The sequence below is a fragment of the Sceloporus occidentalis genome, unplaced genomic scaffold (assembly GCF_023333645.1).
Source record: "Sceloporus occidentalis isolate IW3139 unplaced genomic scaffold, rSceOcc1.0.p SCAF_107, whole genome shotgun sequence".
Lineage (NCBI taxonomy): Eukaryota > Metazoa > Chordata > Lepidosauria > Squamata > Phrynosomatidae > Sceloporus > Sceloporus occidentalis.
Window position 1 is genome coordinate 1,325,415 of NW_028317087.1, and position 19,964 is coordinate 1,345,378.

General features: G+C 41.1%; 1 protein-coding gene across 3 annotated transcripts in view; it reads left to right on the forward strand.

Annotated features, from left to right (window-relative positions):
- The window catches only part of LOC149283246 (protein furry homolog-like), an 82,971-nt gene that overhangs the window by 44,295 nt on the left and 18,712 nt on the right, over window positions 1-19,964 (forward strand). For 2 of the 3 annotated variants that reach the window (XM_089497760.1, XM_089497759.1), the window contains exons 16-43: window positions 131-217; window positions 1,101-1,272; window positions 1,526-1,658; window positions 2,278-2,385; window positions 2,781-3,018; window positions 3,694-3,879; window positions 4,319-4,405; window positions 4,874-5,142; window positions 5,351-5,546; window positions 5,974-6,098; window positions 6,843-6,900; window positions 7,026-7,117; window positions 7,892-8,064; window positions 8,292-8,452; window positions 10,349-10,459; window positions 10,905-11,059; window positions 11,158-11,257; window positions 11,959-12,127; window positions 12,607-12,866; window positions 13,886-14,026; window positions 14,395-14,599; window positions 15,321-15,405; window positions 15,802-15,914; window positions 16,510-16,660; window positions 16,876-16,979; window positions 17,347-17,532; window positions 17,949-18,150; window positions 19,244-19,365. In XM_089497760.1, coding sequence (XP_089353886.1) covers window positions 131-217; window positions 1,101-1,272; window positions 1,526-1,658; window positions 2,278-2,385; window positions 2,781-3,018; window positions 3,694-3,879; window positions 4,319-4,405; window positions 4,874-5,142; window positions 5,351-5,546; window positions 5,974-6,098; window positions 6,843-6,900; window positions 7,026-7,117; window positions 7,892-8,064; window positions 8,292-8,452; window positions 10,349-10,459; window positions 10,905-11,059; window positions 11,158-11,257; window positions 11,959-12,127; window positions 12,607-12,866; window positions 13,886-14,026; window positions 14,395-14,599; window positions 15,321-15,405; window positions 15,802-15,914; window positions 16,510-16,660; window positions 16,876-16,979; window positions 17,347-17,532; window positions 17,949-18,150; window positions 19,244-19,365 — 4,189 coding nt within the window. The remainder of the gene's footprint in view (window positions 1-130; window positions 218-1,100; window positions 1,273-1,525; window positions 1,659-2,277; window positions 2,386-2,780; window positions 3,019-3,693; window positions 3,880-4,318; window positions 4,406-4,873; window positions 5,143-5,350; window positions 5,547-5,973; window positions 6,099-6,842; window positions 6,901-7,025; window positions 7,118-7,891; window positions 8,065-8,291; window positions 8,453-10,348; window positions 10,460-10,904; window positions 11,060-11,157; window positions 11,258-11,958; window positions 12,128-12,606; window positions 12,867-13,885; window positions 14,027-14,394; window positions 14,600-15,320; window positions 15,406-15,801; window positions 15,915-16,509; window positions 16,661-16,875; window positions 16,980-17,346; window positions 17,533-17,948; window positions 18,151-19,243; window positions 19,366-19,964) is intronic. The other variant, XM_089497761.1, reaches the window with a different exon arrangement.

Consider the following 19,964-nt stretch of genomic DNA (forward strand, 5'->3'; position numbering starts at 1 on the left):
GGATCCCGAGGCCTGGAGTCGAGAAAGGAGCTTGCCCAATGTAATTTACATGAACTGCAACAGAGATAGCGTTTGTATTTTATCCATTAATCATTTATTACAATTGATTTGTTGATTTATCTTTTCATAGGAGCGCTTAGATTTTGCAATGAAAGAAATAATATTTGATCTTCTCAGTGTTGGGAAATCTTCAAAAACCTTTACTATTAATCCAGAGGTAACTATTTTTTTCCTATTCACAATACTTTGTGTCCCTGGACACCACAGACATTGGAGAGTGGCTTCAGCCGTTCGCTGGTCAGTCACGTTGTCACCTGAAGCAAGGGGCAGATGGAAATTTGTTTAGCGCAGATATCTTGACAAGGATTGTCCTCATAGCCCTCATAAGGTGACCTCAGTGAGCGGTCGGTGCTGTTCTCGTAGACATCGCATTTTGGCATGCTTACAGCTGTAAAGTAAGCTAGAAGCTATGAGATTTGCTATCAGGTCTCTACCTAATATTGAAACATCTGAGCAAGACCCCTGAGGTCCTGAGCTTTTACACCTTTTCCTGTTTGCTCGTTCTAAGATAATTCTTTTCTATTAAAGACTCATTTTGCTGGATTTGATAACAGGGTCACATAACCCCATTTCTCTAAGATTAGTTTACTGGTTGTAATACAAGCAAAACAAAACTATGAAAAATACTGCATATTTATTTCAGGTGATGGGTTACGTAGCCATGTAACTTATTTCGTGCCGCTAGTAAAAGCATCACGACATACCTACATATAATAGACTACCCTGGGGGCAACTCCAAATAAGTTCCCGATAACCAGACAGACCTGGGTCGCTAATGGTCCCTGGGCTGTTCGTTGCCCCCTTCTGATTTGTAAATGACATTTCCATTAGCAGACCCCATACAGCTGGAGTCCTATTCTCTCTGTGCTTTTCTGCCTCGTTCCTTGTGTCATTGAGTTGTTGTATCTTTGTTCTCCGTGCCATGTTACACATATGTCATGTAGTTAATCTACATTGAGCCATGCAGTGAATATACCCTGTTGTGTGTACTTCGTCATGTGCTGTGTAATTAGTGTACCCTGTTCTATGTGCCTTTGCAGAGAATGAATATAGGTCTCAGAGTCTTCCTTGTTATAGCAGACAGCTTACAGCAGAAAGATGGGGAGCCACCCATGCCGACCACAGGAGTCGTCCTCCCTTCGGGAAATACGCTGCGTGTAAAGAAAACATTTCTTAATAAAACCCTGACGGATGAAGAAGCAAAAGTCATAGGTTTGTCATCATACATATGTTTTGATGTGTAAATTATACATTATTGGTACCATTCTGTATTAGCTGGTGTGATACGTTATTTTGAGCCCTACATGAGTAGCAGCGCTTTATGTGACATAAATAGTTCTGGCTGCATTATAAAATAATGTGTGTGTCTGTGTATAACGTTACGGAATGTGATGGCGATATATAAAACAATAAAAATTCTTCATTTGCCTGTGTATTTACGCTGCTGTTTTGTTTGGTTCTGCAGGGATGTCAGTTTACCATCCGCAAGTGCGCAAAGCATTAGACAGCATATTAAGGCATCTCGACAAAGAAGTTGGCCGGCCCATGTGCATGACAAGCGTGCAGATGTCTAACAAAGAGCCAGAGGACATGATCACGTATGTACCAGGATGCTTTATTCACTTACGCATCTTTAACTTCATCTGGTGGTTTGCAGCTTATCAAGGTTGGCTGTGAACCTGTTGGTGAAAGTGTCTCGGTACATGTTTATGGTCGGTAAGAGAACAGGTTATGTGTCTTGCGGAGTCATGTAACCAGTACTCTGCGGTACAGGATGGCAAAATAATAAAAGAAGGCGTTCACTGCCTATAGCATCTTATTTTGCTTGTGAATGCCTGTATAAAATTCCAGCATTTTTCTTATCGCTCAAAATACAGCACGATTTCACTAAGTAAATATTTGCCAGCCTCACTTGGTAAAATGAGCTATTGTTCGGGGATTAAAGCATTCTCATGGGGCTCCATCATGATTTTATGCCTTATGATATGTCTATGTTCTGGTTAGGTAACATATCTATAGTCAATGCAAACCCTTTTTTCCCCATTTTCAATATTTTTAACTCTTAAATCCCATGCTGTCAATACATTTCAGGCATCTATACCACATATTTTGCCAAAAGGCATTTTCCACTTCAGTTGATTGTTCTGAGTTAAAATGCTATTAATTGGGTGCATCGCTGCACAAGTGTAATTATGCCGTCTGAATAACTCGTTACAGAGGTGAAAGAAAACCCAAGATCGACCTGTTCAGAACATGTATCGCAGCAATCCCAAGGCTTATCCCTGATGGCATGAGCAGAGCGGACCTCATTGAATTATTAGCAAGGTAATCTACTTGGCAAACAATAGAAATTACTGGTGACTTTATCAACATGTTAGGAAAAATAAATATATTTGACAGTCTGTCTCTGAGCTGCACTTGCCTTCTTGGTATGGTTGGTCCTCAGTAGATGTGACTTCTCCTAATACCACCTCACCCGGCGGGTGCCTGCTGTCCAGTAACGCAACACTTTGCATGCCAGCCATGAGCACAATAGGACTTGAAGTTAAATACGATGTTTAGCAGTACAATTCTGTTATGATGAGCAGGTGGAATTAGGTTCCTGGTATGCTTTTATGCAAAAAAACCCACTTATTTTTGGTTCATATACACTGTGTACGGTTAAAGGGCTAGTTTCCTCCCAAAAGCAATGTTTACCTGATCCCGTGTTTTTGTTCTAGACTAACAATTCACATGGATGAAGAGTTGCGGGGGTTGGCATTCAACACATTGCAGGCATTAATGCTCGATTTCCCGGACTGGCGGGAGGATGTACTTTCCGGATTCGTTTACTTCATCGTGCGCGAAGTTACTGATGTCCACCCGTCTCTGCTGGACAATGTCGTCAAGATGCTGGTGCAGCTAATAAATCAGTGGAAGCAAGCGGCCCAAATGCATATTAAGAATGCAGATGCCCAGGTATTAACGCCACTTCAGTGTTATGCTGGAAAGGATCCTCTTTTTCTGAGTGTATATTTAGTGTATTGTCTTGTTGAGGTGCATCTTGCCACATGAGCTTGCGTTCTGTAACCTACCGAGTACACTGCAGGCTCCTGTATTCATAATAAATATGAGTGAAAGGTAACCATGTGGTCTGGCATGGGGCTATTATAAAGTTTAATGTTCCATGTTGATGACTATATGGTTTTAGAGCTACATTTTCCCTAAATCCAGAAGGTTTGTTCTCTATTCCAGTACAAGCGAATTGCTCTAATTACTCTTGCCAACAGGGCAATTAGTTAGCTTGTTGTGACCATCTGTTGCCCGTTAGCTTCCATGCACCGCAGCCTTGTATCCTTCTATACCTCATTACTCTCAGCGTGTTCAGTGTTTGCTGTGGTTGCTTAGTTGTATCCAAGCACTTGCGATGTACCAAGTAATCTGAACAGGTCTTGTTATGTAGCAAAAAATGTTAGACTTAAACATATTCAGTGATACTTTGACTTCTGTATCCTTCATTATAAGTGATAAAGTTTTTGTTTTTTAATTTGTATGAAAATAATTCTTGCCGTTATGGTAATACTTGGTATAAAATGTAAAAAAAAAAAAGTCTGTCTTCAGTGGGAATATGTTTTTATTGTCTTCCTCCTCCAGCGTGGTGGAAGTAATGGGGCAGCACATACTCTTCCTCTGGAAAGAAGTCCGTACTCCAATGTGTTCCATGTGGTGGAAGGGTTTGCGTTGGTGATCCTCTGTAACAGCCGACCGGCCACAAGGAGATTGGCAGTCAATGTACTCAGAGAAATTCGCACTCTGTTTACGGTCCTAGAAATTCCCAAGGTAAAGGAAAAAAAGCTATATTCATAACGTTAAATCCTTGTATGCCTTTGCGGACTGATGTCACCCTGTCACGGGCATTTTTTAATGAGTACATGTTTGTAGAGGTTTCATTTTATCATATATGACAAAATAATACATAATGTTGTGGTCAGCCAGTTTTTTTCAGGTTTACAGCATATAAATAGTATTTCACTTCAGATTCTCAATGTGCAAATCAACACGTTTGTACGGAAAATTTTAATAAAAATGATGCATTGCAGCAATATATATAATGCCCATCAGGACACGCTACGCATATTCACAGTGATTCCCTATAAAATGTTCCCGTGCCAGGACACTAGTTACGTTATTAAAGCAAAGATGGGGAATGTGGTTCAAAAGTTACTAGAGTAAATGCAGGATAAGATTTCCATTTCCATGTTATTTTTTTGTCTTGCAGGGTGATGAGGAACTAGCTATTGATGTCATGGATAGGTTAAGCCCCTCTATTCTGGAGAGTTTTATACACCTCACTGGAGCCGATCAGGTAAATGGCCAGTTAGCAAGTTCATCTATAAAGAATATTAATAGATATCATAGAAGTAGAAAAAAACTCATGTCCAAAACAGTGGGCTGTGCAATAACCGAACAATATTTTTGTAGACCGTATAAATGCCTACTAGCAATAGTTCAGAGTTTGAAACTTCTAAGATAAAATATAACTATTCTCACTTAATTGACACTTACTGGGCCACTTAAGCCCAGTAAGGTTCCCAAACATGAAAAAGTTTGAGCGTCGTCTCTTCGCTCCTTGGTCAGACAGGGTGTTCTAATGGGCACAAAGTTTCCAGCTGCTCGGTCCGTATAGCGAGACCACCCAGACCATCCGTCAAGGCAGCAACACAGCGAGTTAAATTTGCCCTTAAATAGAAATACCATGTGTTCTTCCATAGCCGAGAATACATGCTCACATCACCAATGTATAGTTCATATTTTCTGTACTTTCCTTCTGCAGACTACATTGCTCTACTGTCCAAGCGCTATAGACTTGCAGACATTAGCAGAATGGAGCTCATCCCCAATCAGTCACCAGTTTGACGTGGTCAGTCCCTCAAACATATGGATCTTTGCTCACGTGACACAAGGCCAAGACCCATGGATAATAAGCCTCTCCAGTTTCCTGAAACAGGAGAACCTGCCAAAGTACTGTCCCACCGCTGTAAACTATGCCTGGATGTTCTCGTACACGCGCCTGCAGCTTCTTTCTCCGCAAGTTGACATAAAGTAAGGTTTTATTGGGTGCTTGTATGAAGTCTGCAGTGATGATGCATGTCTTGTTTTTTATTGACATGTTTATGTACTGTAATATTTCCTATATAAAACATGTTTTGCTCAATCCTTACACTTTTACTCCTCGATTGGACAGAAGTTAACATTTGCTTTCTTGGTGTATGTGTGTTTTTTGTTGTTTTTTTTATTACATTTTTTGCAGCAGTCCCATCAATGCAAAGAAGGTCACTGCAGTCACGGGCAACGATTCCTACATTGGGCTCTGGAGAAACTATTTGATCCTTTGCTGCAGTGCAGCAACACCCACAGCTTCTTCGGTGTCCACTGGTTCAGTCCGATGTTCCCCTCCTGAGACGCTGGCGTCTACCCCTGACAGCGGATATAGCATTGATTCCAAAGTAGGTTCTATGCGACGGCTGAAAACTGTCACGATTTTGTGCTGGGCTTCAGGGTTCTGGCTAGCCCCTTTTAGAAAATTTGGGCCTTAGAGCCACTGGAGATGAATGATCTGGTGGACTTTGCTGGATATAGACTTAAGTGAGGCTGCTGGTGCGATGCACGTACAATATAACAGGCCTCTGACCATCACCAAGACAAGTGATTCTGGATAACACGTCATGTGATAACGTTTCATTATTGCAATGCTATATTTGCAGCATTCCAGAACAGAAGTAAAATCTTCCACTTGTGTGTTTGCTTGTTGATAAATATCCACGGCCTTACCGGCAACCTTTATTTTTTTAAGAATAGTTTGTCCTTTTTTCCCCCATTTGAAAGCCGCACGCTGTTTATTCCGGGGGTGAAACGATATCCTTGTTTTTTCAGATTGTTGGAAATCCGTCCCCTTCATCCTTGTTTAAGCACATAGTACCGATGATGCGCTCCGAGAGCATGGAAATCACTGAATCTCTTGTTCTGGGCCTTGGCAGGACCAACCCAGGCGCTTTTAGGTACGTAGTTGCCTTGCTCTTTTAAAGACACGTATTTTCACCCGAGAAACCATCCAATATGACGAGTCAATCAGTCTAGGCTGCTGCTTCTCTCTGCTAGGTTTTTAGCGATACATTATAGAGAGGTTACTGTATTTCTCACTGCTGTCCTTTTTTAATATAATAAATCTTCACCCTGCCATGGCTTTAGGGCATATCAACTTTTTATCTCGTCTGCTTTTTTTCTGCTGTCTACCAGTTAGGACAAATTGTTCTTTAGGTAATGCTGTGTGGGCTTTTTAGACTTGGAGATTTAACTCTCCGTGTGCCAGCAGGCATTATGTCTGGAAATAAGTAGTAATCCTCATTTTCAGTAAGCGGCACGGTCCTCGCATTATATTTACTAAGAGAACGCAAGCAGATTCCCTAGGGCTATTACAATAGAGGGCCAGTAACATTATAATTGCTAGCAGCAAACATTAAACACATGTTAAAACATACGCTTACAATCTATAATAATGCCTTCTCAATAGCACAATTTCAAAATTTGAGTTATGGAGCGAGTAACAAGATCTGCAAAACATTTTAAAATCAGGCTGTATTCTGAGTCTGCTCACTGACCAGAAATTGCCCAGATTACATTACGTTGTAAGTGCTTTTTCATTCTGTTATTTAATTAATATTTAGCGCTCATCATATCCGGTAATTCTGAACAGCTGCTTTATCCGTAGGTGTCTAATTCTGATATCTTTTGTTTGCACGCAGGGAATTAATTGAAGAACTGCACCCTATAATTAAGGAAGCACTTGATAGAAGGCCAGAGGTAATTGTGTTATCTGTCTGTGGGATAGAACTGCGGAGTGTCTTGCTTGGCAAACTAGTTTACCCAGCAAATAAGGAAAAATTGGTAAAAACGTTTTCTCCTTTTTTTTTTTGCTTTTAATGCAGAATATGAAGCGACGCAGGCGTCGAGATATTTTACGAGTACAACTCGTCCGTATATTTGAACTGCTGGCAGATGCTGGAGTCATTAGTCACAGGTATGCATTTCAAAACTGTAATATGCATGATTTAGCTTGGATATAATAAATATTATTCAAAGAGCAATTAGCTATTTTCATAAATACTCGCGGTTTCATGATTTGTTTGTACATTCTTTCTAAAGACTCATGTTGTGAGTACCTCTAAATACGAGGTGTAGACAGATGAGCGCCTTAGCCTGGAAGAAAAACACTGAAAAATATCAGATGTGTTTCCACCCCAGCAGTTTTTCACAATGGGGTCCTTTCGCTAAAAGGAGAGTTTGGAGAAGAGTTGTGGTTTTATCTCGCGGTTGCCATTGTTGGTGGTTATGTGATGTTTTGGGTGTCTTTTGCTGCTAAAACCCTCACTAAGCAGTTAAAAAAACCAAAAAACAGCCTATAGTAGTTTTGAAAACGTAATTCCGATACTAATATTTAAAAATAAATGGTGGCACCTCCTCTTTACATCTCTCGTGTTGCTGTGTCTGCCATGTTTCCAGGCAGCCAGTCATGAGAATAAATGAACGAGCAAGCAATAATAAACTTCTAATAAAAGCAGATATAACCTTGACAACAGGACTGTTTTTCTATGTATTGTTCCATTCAAATTAGCTTGGGCAATAATCGAAGGCTGATGTTTGACGTAGTTATATGCAATAAAACTTCAGTGATATACATGTGAGCTCTTATTTTTTTCTTCTGTAAGAATTTCCGATGCCTCCTGCCCAGGGCATGTAAGCATTCTGTATGCGTTTGTTGTGATGAACTGTTTTTCTGTCCTTTCTTTCCAAGTGCAAGTGGTGGCCTTGATAATGAAACCCATTCCCTGAACAATACTCTGTTAGAGTACGTGGATTTAACCAGGCAGTTGCTGGAGGCAGAAAACGAGAAGGACTCTGATACGCTTAAGGATATCCGATGCCATTTTAGTGCCTTAGTGGCGAATATCATTCAGAATGTTCCAGGTATTTCTTTCTTTGTATTTGTTGACTGTTCATTGATGTGGAAATTTGGAACCGTACAGAGATAAACTAGTAATTTTAAAATCGGAATCATCAAGTCAGAATTAGATGGGCCAAATGACTGTTATCTGTCTTTAAATACATATATTTTATCCTGTGGAACGCGTTAAAAGCGGATAATTGTAGTTCTTTCTGATTTAGCCTCCTAAATATTTGTGATGTTCTTCCAGTGCACCAGAGACGGAGTATATTTCCCCAGCAGAGTCTGCGCCATAGTCTCTTCATGCTGTTCAGTCACTGGGCCGGGCCCTTCAGCATCATGTTCACTCCCTTGGACAGATACAGCGATCGGAACATGCAGATAAATCGGCACCAGTACTGTGCGTTGAAGGTAATGTAGTGTATTAAGAACGTGTTTCGCTTCCCTGAAGCAATATGAAACAATGGCAAACACAACACAGGTTTTTCCCCCCAAATATTGTTAAATATATGTGTGGCACAATTGTTGGCACCCTTTTAGTTAATATTTTGTGCTACCCCCCTTTCCTAAGATAACGGCTCTGAGTCGTCTCCTATAATGTCTGATGAGGTTAGAGAAAACACGGCAAGGGATCTGAGATCATTCCTCCATACAGAATCTCTCCAGATCTTTCCATTTTTGAGGTTGGCGCTGGTGGACTCTCCTCTTCAGTTCACCCCACAGGTTTTCTATGGGGTTCAAGTCAGGGGACTGGGATGGCCATGGGTAGGATTTTGTGGCCCGTAAACCATTTTGTGTTGATTTTGATGCATGTTTTGGATCATTGCCCAGCTGGAGGATCCAGCCATAGCCCATTTTAGGCTTTCTGGCAGAGACAGTCAGGAGTTAATTACATATTTGTTGATGTTTGGTACAGTCCATGATGCCATGTAACAAAACGTTCAGGTCCTCTGGCAGAAAAAGAGCCACCACCATATTTAACCGTGGGCATGAGGTACTTTTCCATATGGCTACCTCTCTGTATGCGCCAAACCCACTGCTGGAAATTATTGGCAAAAAGCTCCACGCTGGTTTCATTTGACCATATAACAGGGTCATTCATAACCTTTCTTTGACTGGAACATTTTAATTATTGTCCTGAAAATGTTTTGCTATTTTCTTGTAGCCCCTTCCCATTTTGTGAAGCTCAACATTTTGCTGCACATCACAGCTATTTATTCCTCGGTCGTACCCATTGTGATGACTGAGTAAGGCAATTTAGCTGATGTGTTACCTAATATTTATACCCCTGTGAAACAGGAAGTCATGGCTGAACAATTTCCTGTTCCTAGTAACCCCAGTGTACTGAAAATTTTAAATATCAATGGGAATATACTTCAAATATAATTCTCATATGAATTCATAGAGGTGCCAATACTTGTCACACACACCTTTTTTTTAATAAACCTGTGTTCTGTTTGAAATCAATGAGAGCAAAGTATTTTTGTGTATTTGCTCATATTTACCATGGGTGCCAATATTAGTAGCAGGCAGTGTGTGTGTGTGTGTGTGTGAGAGAGAGTGAGTGTGTGTGTATATGTGTGTATGTATGTATGTGCACGTATAATATACTTGCTGAGCTTTCTCTTTGTTACTCATAGCCCAGTGTTTCTTGCAAATACCTGCAGTTGTGGTTTTTGTTTGTGTTGCAACAAATGTGTTTCTGGAGTCCCATCTGTCAAGTTCATTGATATGGTAGAGAAAAGGCTACCCTGCGTTTATCAAATTTATGTGTTGGGGTCTGTGTACCAAATGGAGAGTAAAATCTTCAACCCCTAACTCCAGTATTCATTAAGAGCGATCAGCACTGGCAAGTTCCTCCTGCTAGAAGGCTGTGCTGGCCCTGTGTAATGCATCATTCAATGGACGATGAGTCTGAAGAAATCGCACCGATTTAGCCATGCATTATACAGGACCAGCCATGCTCTTTTTACAGAAGAAGCTTATTGGGTTTGGACCTTTTATAATAGTGAAGTCAAATACAGCTGTTCTGTAAACTCGTTAGTGAACAGACCCCTTTGTGGGCACATCACGGAATTATAGAGAGGCATCCAGTGTTTATTGGTACTGGATACGTGTTGGCACACACAGCTGGCAGGGTATGGGTTAATACGTGTTTCCTCTACTAAATCTAGATAAGGAAGATGGAGAGATGGGAATTCTAAGCTTTATTCTTGTAATAGTAGTTGTAAACCGCTGTTCTTGTAAACAGAAGATTTTTATATCGTACGTTATGGACATGTTTTGTTCTTCTTGCTCTTTCTACAGGCGATGTCAGCTGTACTTTGTTGCGGCCCGGTGGCTGATAATGTTGGTCTTTCATCTGATGGCTACTTGTACAAGTGGCTGGATAATATCCTAGATTCCCAGGACAAAAAGGTACTTTGGCCTAGAAGTCCGTAAAGGTGATGCACCCTCTCTACAGAATCTAACACCTACGATGTCATGCAGCATTACGAACATCATTGCTAGTCCCGTTGAGAGCCAAAAAATAATTATAATTATTAAACATGTAAACTTTTATGTCATTAATAGCTTTTGTTTAAAACTTGGAACACAAAAGCAGGTGCTGATAGGTTGTTGCCCCCGCAATTGAGTTGAAACCTTCAAAGGTTAATGTAAAGTTACCGAGTACTTTTGAGAGGCCTGGAATATGTCACCCGCGTCCTGCAGTGTCCCATCGAACTTGCTTTTGCCAGTAATAATGCGATGATTTCTGGATCTCTTTCCCATAAAACTAGCCTTTGGGTTACTTACAGCCCTGTTGTGAATAACATGTGAAATATATATTGATGTACCATAATTACCACTACCTCACCAACAGGTGCACCAGTTAGGGTGTGAAGCCGTCATGCTTTTACTGGAGCTGAACCCCGACCAGAGTAACCTTATGTACTGGGCAGTGGATCGGTGCTACACGGGCTCCAAGAGGGTGGCATCTGGCTGTTTTAAAGCCATAGCCAGTGTTTTCCAGAACAGGTAAAACCATTTCTATTGTAAACACAAACCCTATACAAAAAAATAAAAAATGATGTTATTTCTGTACAGAAAAATAAATCTGTGTAATCTTTCTACAGGGATTATCAGTGTGACACTGTGACCCTTCTTAATCTGATCCTGTTCAAGGCAGCAGATTCTGCGAGGGATATCTATGAGGTTGCTATGCAATTACTGCAGGTTTGTAAATACTCCATAGCATTGGATTTATGTCTTAAGCAAAGTTCAGTAGCTAGAAAGAAAAAAAAATAATAAAAAACAATCCGCTCGCAGGCTGGGCACGTGAGCGCTTCGGTCCGAATGTACACATTGATCCACTCTTACGACCTTGTCTTTTATTACTTGGAAAATAAAAAACAGTCACATAAACGTGGAAAAGACCTCATTAAAAGACAAACACAACACAGTTTAATTGAGTAGCCGAAGCTTATGGCTTCATAAACTACCTTTAACAGCTGTCGTTGATTCCATTCGCACATCTCTAGTTTCAGGAAGAATTAATGGCTCGGCAAACTTTGCAAGGCCTCTTCAATCTTCCCGAGGCTTGTAAAAGTGTCCACAATGTCCTCAAAAAAAATATTTTGCACACGATGCTTGATCCAACCCAGCCCCAAAAGCAATACGACAGCAATTTTTAGATAAATAGCCATGCATTTTTCAGTTTTGGCTGGTTTTTTCCAACCTGTTGCACTTGCTTACTAACACATTTATTGTACTTAATATTAACGTTAAGATAATAGTTTGCTTAGCTCCCAATGTTCACTGCCGAGCCGACAGCGCGGTTTCCTAAACAAAAATATTTAATGGGGAAATGTTTAAATGATAATGTGATGCATCTCGTAGAGCAGTAATACCTTTTTTTATTTATTTATTTATTGCAGATCTTGGAACCGAAGATGTTCCGCTATGCTCACAAACTTGAAGTACACAGAACTGATGGCATCCTGGGCCTCCCCTCGCCCCTGCCACATCTATACTCCGTGTCCTATTACCAGCTCTCGGAGGAACTGGCGAGGACTTACCCGGAGTTAACCCTTGCCATTTTTTCAGGTATGTTTCTGCTGCTGGTTGTGTGTTTTTGTTGATACCTTGTGTTTATCAAAACAGTGCAGTGTGGCTTTGGCGGCAAATGCAAAATACATTTTTATCAGTTACATAGTACCTAAGGTTGAAAAAAGACCTAAGTCCATCAAGTTCAACCCTTCTACCTAACCTTCCTACTCTTGAGCCAAAACAAGGCAAAAAAAAACTCTAATTAAGCTACTTCGAATTCTGCTATCAGGGGAAAAAACTTTAATATGGCATGGGTCAATGTTACCTTCTATACAATATAGAAGTGGCAATTTCTGAAAGGCATGGGTCAATTCAAAAGCCCCTTGTTACTGACTTGCTGTCGATTCATCATACAATTCAGTGAGCTGTTGGGGATGAAAATACTTTCCCTAAATAGCTGGCATAGCATCATACGCAGATTTCTTACGGGTTCCATAGTGCCTATTTACATGTATTTGCTAACTTTCTTCTCATAGAAATCAGCCAGAGAATACAGACGGCGCACCCTGCTGGCCGACAGGTGATGTTGCACTATTTACTGCCCTGGATGAACAACATAGAATTGGTGGATCTGAAGCCTCTGCCCACTGCGCGTAGACATGAAGAGGAGGTGGAGGATTCGCTCAGAGACAGAGAAATGATGGTGAACAGCAGGCGCTGGCTCAGAGGAGAGGGCTGGGGGTCACCTCAAGCCACAGCTATGGTTTTAAACAACTTGATGTATATGACTGCCAAGGTAAATATGTTGCTTACATAAAAAATGTGTGATACTGAGCTAGTCATTCATTATTTCTCCTGTAGTGTAGTGGAAAGCTCTGAATATTTAGTGACGGTTTGTTATATACATCTCAGTTTTCGCACATGACTCTAAATTGTATGAGTAATAAGCGCACACTGGAGTTAATGCACTAAAGCAGTGGTTGGCAGGAGTAATTATGGAAGAGTTGTATTTTCATGTTGCTTAATGCATGATGGACCATCCCTGGCATCATGTAGGGCTGATTGGGATGGCAATTTTCCAAAAACCTGAAGCTCACTGGGGTTGGACCCTCGTAATGTACAGTGATTTCTTGTGTTTGGTAGCCAACACTCATAGCAACTTTAGTAGATATTCCCATAGATGTCACCTTTAGCTGTCTCTGTGCTCTGCAAAGCTCTGTTGCAAAGTTTATGAAGATCCACAGTTTCTAATGCCAGACATGAGGCCCTTTGTTTGGATTTTAGCTCTGTATATGGTAGTATGGGTATAGCCTTTTCAATGGCCGTTGGACACATTACCAGTAATGTCTGGTGGTGATCACCCTTTCCAGATGTTACGTAATTAATACATTCTGAAAGTCGTCAAAAGGCAAAATAACATTTTAGGTTTTTTTTCTTCATGGTTAGCATTTTACAATGATATGTACTATATGTAATAAGAAGGCAACTGTTTACTTTTGCGCCAGATCTTTATGGTAGCCACATGCTTTTTTTGTTGTAAATGGGTTGGGATCTTCAATCTATCTTTTCTTTAGTGTGATGATGACTATTCTATTCATTTAAGAGTATAAATACACGCTCTAGAGACACCTCACTGTTGCAGATCTGAGAGTTGCTTACCAGCTTTCTTGTTAATAAACGAATATTTAAAACACAGAATATTTTAAGAAAAAAGGGCCCTTATCGTTATTGGGGTTGGTTAGAAAACTGTAAATAAAATAAAAAAGCTGGGTACTAATGACGTTGTGTTTTAACGCTTAATGTGTTATGTTACAGTACGGTGACGAGGTTGCTTGGTCAGAAATTGAGAACGTGTGGACGACGCTTGCAGATGGCTGGCCAAAAAACCTGAAAATCATTTTGCACTTTCTGATAAGCATCTGTGGCGTGAATAGCGAGCCCAGCCTTCTACCTTATGTGAGTGCCAAGAAATGTGCCGTAACCTGCCCGTAGTGTGCAGAATGGTGCGATCGTGCTTAATTAACAGAAACTCATTGGTCGTGAAGGCAAAAGTCTGGCGTTTCTCTGTTTAGCTTAGTTAAATAGAAATTCAAGCCTTAATGGCGGGCTTATGGGGGGGGGGATCCAGTCTGTAGGTTAAAGCAAGTTGCTGTTTAAGGGTACCATAGAGACCTGTGGTGGTGGAGCCCCCGCTTCCACTGGTGAACCAGGCAGACGTCCCCTGATGAAAGGGGTAAACGTGTGCATTGGAGGCATTTGCAAGCTCGTACGTGCCTGTGGAAGCATGCCCTTAAACATGTTGCTCATTGTTGATGATCTTTTAGGTAAAGAAGGTGATCGTGTATCTGGGCAGAGATAAGACCATGCAGCTCCTTGAAGAGTTGGTTAGCGAGCTGCAGCTTACAGACCAAGTGAGCTCCGGAGTAACTCACATGGACAATCCCCCGTACTATCGCATCACTTCCAGCTATAAAATCCCCTCCGTCACCTCAGGTAAGTCATGTTTGTCGTCTGTAGTGGCATGTGTGGGTTCGGATGCCAGTGAACATTGCGCGTGGTAGAATTTGTTAGCTTGTTCATGGATGCATTGGTTTCTTTGGGATCAATGGTTTCTTTGGGAGCCATGAGGCATGTTATTAGGCACAAAATGCATTTGCATACATTTCTGGTGGTTGTTTGTGTTAGAAAAATGCTTATGTTATCGTAAATATTATTGCTGACAAAGACATAAGAAAGCAGGGAATGTCTAGTCTATGATATATGCACGAGTTTCCGCCAACACGTCTACTCTGTTGTTCTATATATATATGTGCAAAGGGTCAAGTCTAAGCCATTCTTAATTATGCAGTTTAAAGAGGCGTAACCTGCTTGAAAAGTAACCAATCAGAATGATGCATGCTATTAGAAGTAGATAAGAGGTTATATAAACCATGTAATTCAAACATGTAATCAGACAACGCTTCGACTTTTGTGTGTTGTGTGCCTTGTCTCGATTATGCGCATGATCTAAATAAAGGAAAACTCTTTGAGGAGAATTCGACCATTAATTCAACCAACAGTTTGAACAAAAAAATACATTCTGAATTTTTAGAAATTTCATGTTTTCTCTGCTCTGTTTTCTGTATGCTTTAATATACGCACTGAACACACCAGTAATATTTGTATGTGTATCAAAACGAGCAACTGTCTTGCAAGGGCAGTTCAATGTATTACTGTCTGTGATCTGAAAACGTCTCTTCCCCCAAACCAGGTACCACTTCCAGCAGCAATACCATGGTAGCTCCAGCTGATGGGAATCAAGAAAACAAGCATCTGAGAGACGGCATGGAAGAAAAGTAAGTGTCCCCCGTGAAGCCCTACACGCTACCTGTGCAGAGAACATGCATAACACAATGTATGGGCTGATAAGAACCATCCTGCCCATCCAGTCTACCTAATTGGATCCCTAGGATCAGTTAAAGTTGGATCCCTGGGATCAGTTAATGCTCATGTGTTCAGGAAAATGTTTGCAGTAAACATGCCACCTGGCAAACACGATTTCCCCCCTGGATCGAGGATGAGTTGTGCCCTCATTGTGTTATTGAGGCACAATAGCTTTTAGAATGCATAATTCTAGTTCATACAATGGGTTATTATGCCATGATGATGAGGTGAATGAAAAGCTGAAGTTAATCAGGTATAAGCTGACGACTTGCAGTCCATACTTAGTTTTTGTATGTCTTTTCCACCAGCTATGTACATCTAGATATCTACAGCGGTCTAAACAGTAACCTGAATCGCCAACACCACAGACTGGAGTCCCGCTACAGCAGCAGCTCTGGGGGGTCGTACGAGGAAGAAAAAAGTATGAACCATCCGGTGACTTTTCCCCTTCAAATTATGCTTTAGATTTAAATATACATAAAAAACTCACGTAAAAGCTTTCTTAACTTGAAGATTTCCTTGCCCTAAGTTTCTGTAAAGCAATTACATAATTCCATTCCTTATATAATCAGCTTCTTAAAGAAGTGAAAATAATGCTGGGGCTACCGACTCCGCTGAGCCAAATCTTACCAGCTATGTGGAGGCTCTCACAGCTTGGAGGACGATCCATCTAGTGGGCCTCAAACTGCTTTTCTCTATCGGTTATCACTGTTGGGTGACATGACTGTGTGTTCTTCACGGCTGTCCGCATTAGAAAGCTGTACAGAGCTACCTCGGAGTGAAGCTAATGCTCTTAGCGGCTTTCTAGAAGCCCTGTTTGCGTTTGTTTTAGATGACGTAACTCGGCTAATGCTCAAGTGTCAGGGTGTTTGTGAAATATTTCAAAGGCAGTACCTGTTCTTGCTTTGAGAAATTGGAAATATATATATATATGTGTGTTTTATGTAAATTAAGGCGAATGTAACTAGACACTGAGCAACAATGAATGCAGAAGTGCCATTTTTATTAATGTACAGGTGATTCCATGCCACTGTTCTCAAACTGGCGTCTCAAGGTGATGGAGCACAATGGAGCAGAACCACTACCCTTCCCACCCAGCGGTGGATGCTGGTCACCACTGGTGGATTATCTGCCTGAAACCTCATCACCTGGCACTTCGCTACACAGGTATGAACGTGATACACCAAGTATGCTAAAAGGAGAAAGAACGCGAATATGAAGCGAAAACGGGACAGGAGGAACTGCAAAATAGCACCAGTGACCTTAAACCCTTAGGACGTAGATTTCACATTGTATCTGTTGGATGCTTAACAGTGTTTTCTTACGCATTTCCACTACTTTCTGTACAATTATTACACAATCTGTGCCTTTTTCTGTTTCAGGTGTAACATAGCAGTGATCCTTTTGACGGATTTGATCATTGATCACAGTGTGAAAGTTGAATGGGGGGGCTACCTACACCTCTTACTTCATGCAATTTTCATAGGTAACAAGAGCTATATCTCGCATTCCATTTGCAATATTCGCCAACTACGTATATTACTACAGCTAAAATTGTAACATAAATACAAATAATCCTCTAACGTTTGAAGCCACTGGGCATTAACATGTCGGTGATGAAACTATTGACCTTTGTGCACCTTATAAGTCTGTTCAACAATCTTAACAAGGTTTGCATTGTGCCAACCACTACTGCTGTTCACTGACCCACACAGCACAACACATTCTAGCGGCACAAATGGAACAATCTTTTCGCGTGTGGCCCGCTGGAAAGACGTTGAAATGGTCAAAGCTTGATCTTTGGACAGCATTGTTACTAATTTGTATTGAAGTTCTCTAATATTGTGTTCTAGGGTTGGACCACTACCATGCTGAGGTGTATGAACACTGTAAACGCCTCCTTCTGCATTTACTGATTGTCACGGGCTCCAACAGCAGCGTGCAGACCGTTGCTTCTGTCCTCCTCAGGAACAGAGAATGTAACGAGCCGAGGGTGCTTACCGTCAAACACAATTCACATCTGGACTTCTCCTTCACAGGTACAGCCGTCATTTTCTTAACTGCAGGAGTACTCCTTGGCTGATGTTATCAGTACCATGATGGTCTACCATTAATAGGACCTAACCAGGTGTAATGATTTACAAACGTTACCAAAATGGACACATTAACGGGCGTGAATCCTTCCTACGTTCCAGTTAACGTTGTATTCATAAATGGGGAAAAAAAGCTTTTTCCATTCTTTCACCATAAAATTTGCTAGAATCTTATGGTGAAAGAATGGAAAAAGCTGCTTGTGGAAAGAATGGAAAAAGCTGCTTGCGAAGCAAGTTACGGTTTGTTGTCCTCCATCACCATTTAAACTTCAGTTCTTGTCATGGCCCCAAAATGTTTTAGGTGCCTATAATTCTGTACTGAGTTGCTGATACTTAGTCTCTCTGTGGTGCTGTTTTTTTAGGTATTAATGATTTTATGCCTGAATACCAGCCTTCTCCCATGACGGACTCAGGACTCAGCTCCAGTTCTACCTCTTCTAGCATTAGCTTAGGGAACACCAGCTCAGCTGTCCCTCACCTGCACACCACCATCCTCAACGAGGTGGACCTCTCCATAGAGCAAGATGAGAAAGTGAAGACACTCATGGAATTCATTACTTCAAGGTATAGATTCACACAGTCTGCATCTTTTAGGTGAACAGGTTCTTTTATATTTTTATATACAAATCTTTATATGGCCTTAAATCTGTACCCTGTCTTACATACATATCACTATGCCACAGAGAAATATACCTTGGCCATGCCAGCATTAACACAGACTGCTGGAGTTATTTTTAGGAGAAAATGAAACCTATAAAAATGCACTGGGCTATGGGTTGGAAATAGCTCCTCTCCCGCTGTAGGCCTCTCTGTGCATCAGCGTATAGCTTCGGGACGCCTTTTAGCTTCCTGCGTGATTGCTCGCGGAAGCTGCGGTAAGTCATCCATTCCTCGCTGTCAATATCTGCTCTCTTGCCGACAGAGGAAAGGAAGAAGTGACTCACGAGCCGTCTTCCATGAAGCAGGGAGACAAAATAAGGGCCTGCAGCTTTGGCAGAAACCTGATGTAACATGAAGAGAGTTCGTTTTTCAGGCTGCTATTTCATGACTGCAGAAACAGCCCTTATTTTCAGGGCCGGGTTTCATTACTCTAAATCAAGTTTTCAAGTGACTTTGTCATGTCCCATTCTAGTTATCTGTCTTTGTTTCACATGCGCTAACAGAAAGACTAGCAAATGTAGACCTGTGTCTATGGGTTATTTTTATATTGCTTTATTGTGTGTTATAGATCACTTTGTAGAGTTTCATGTGTCCTCATCGTCTCATAGATTGTAGTGCACCCGTTACTTTGTGCTCTTAGCAAGCAGAAGTGGAGCGGTGGAGGAGAACCACCATTTGTGAATATTCTTGCCCTCTCCTGATACCTCTATGACTTTTGCTTGCCCGTAAGGAGTAATAAGGGACAGGAGGGGGCTATTGATTTGGTAGTCCTTACACCCTCATTGGTCAGTGTAACATAGTTGGAGCATTTGACTTTATTCTAGTACCTTTAGCGGCAAATAGTGGAGGCTTGAGAGGCAAAAAAGAACAAAGCTTTGTGTCTGAGTGTTTACACTACAATTCTCTTCAACTCTGTTCAACTTTCAGCTGCAGAACTGCGTGGTGACCCCATAGCTTTTACATGTTACACGGCTAATTTTTACTATGTCTTTTATAGAAAAAGAGGACCACTGTGGAACCATGAGGACGTTTCTGCGAAGAACCCCTGTATTAAAAGTGCTGAACAACTCGCTGCATTTTTAAAGCATGTGGTCTCTGTCTTTAAGAACTCTCGATCAGGTATGTTTACTTGGTGGTGTTAAACACTTATTTATTGTACCTAAATCTTACACATGTGTCAAAATCATCAGCATCATATATGTTGCTTACTGTGACTGCAATATCCAGGAGATTTTATAAAGTAGTCTAAAATAAACAGCAGAGTTGGGCTGGCACTTGCTGGCAGGTAAAGACACCCCCAGTGCACATATTCATTCTATTATACACACTCCCTCTAACACACACTTACACATACACACTCATGCTGACATACACACTCCCTCTAACACCGGTGATATGGCTCAGGTGGTAAATGCCCCTCAGTGCAGAGACTATTCAAACCTCATGGGCGCAGGTTCAACTGAGCCCTTCATCCTTCAATAAATGACTACTATTCATTGGGTAATAACTATTATTCAGTTTCCATTAATTCCGAGAGCATGTGCTAAAACCGATTTTGAGTCCCACTGGGAGAAAGGCTCTATGTAAATACTAGGTGTCATGTTAACACACACATTCATGCAAAAACATGCGCACTCTAATGCATATTTACACAGCTGCAAACACACACACATTCATACTAACACTCTCTCGGTACATACACACTCTAACATACACTC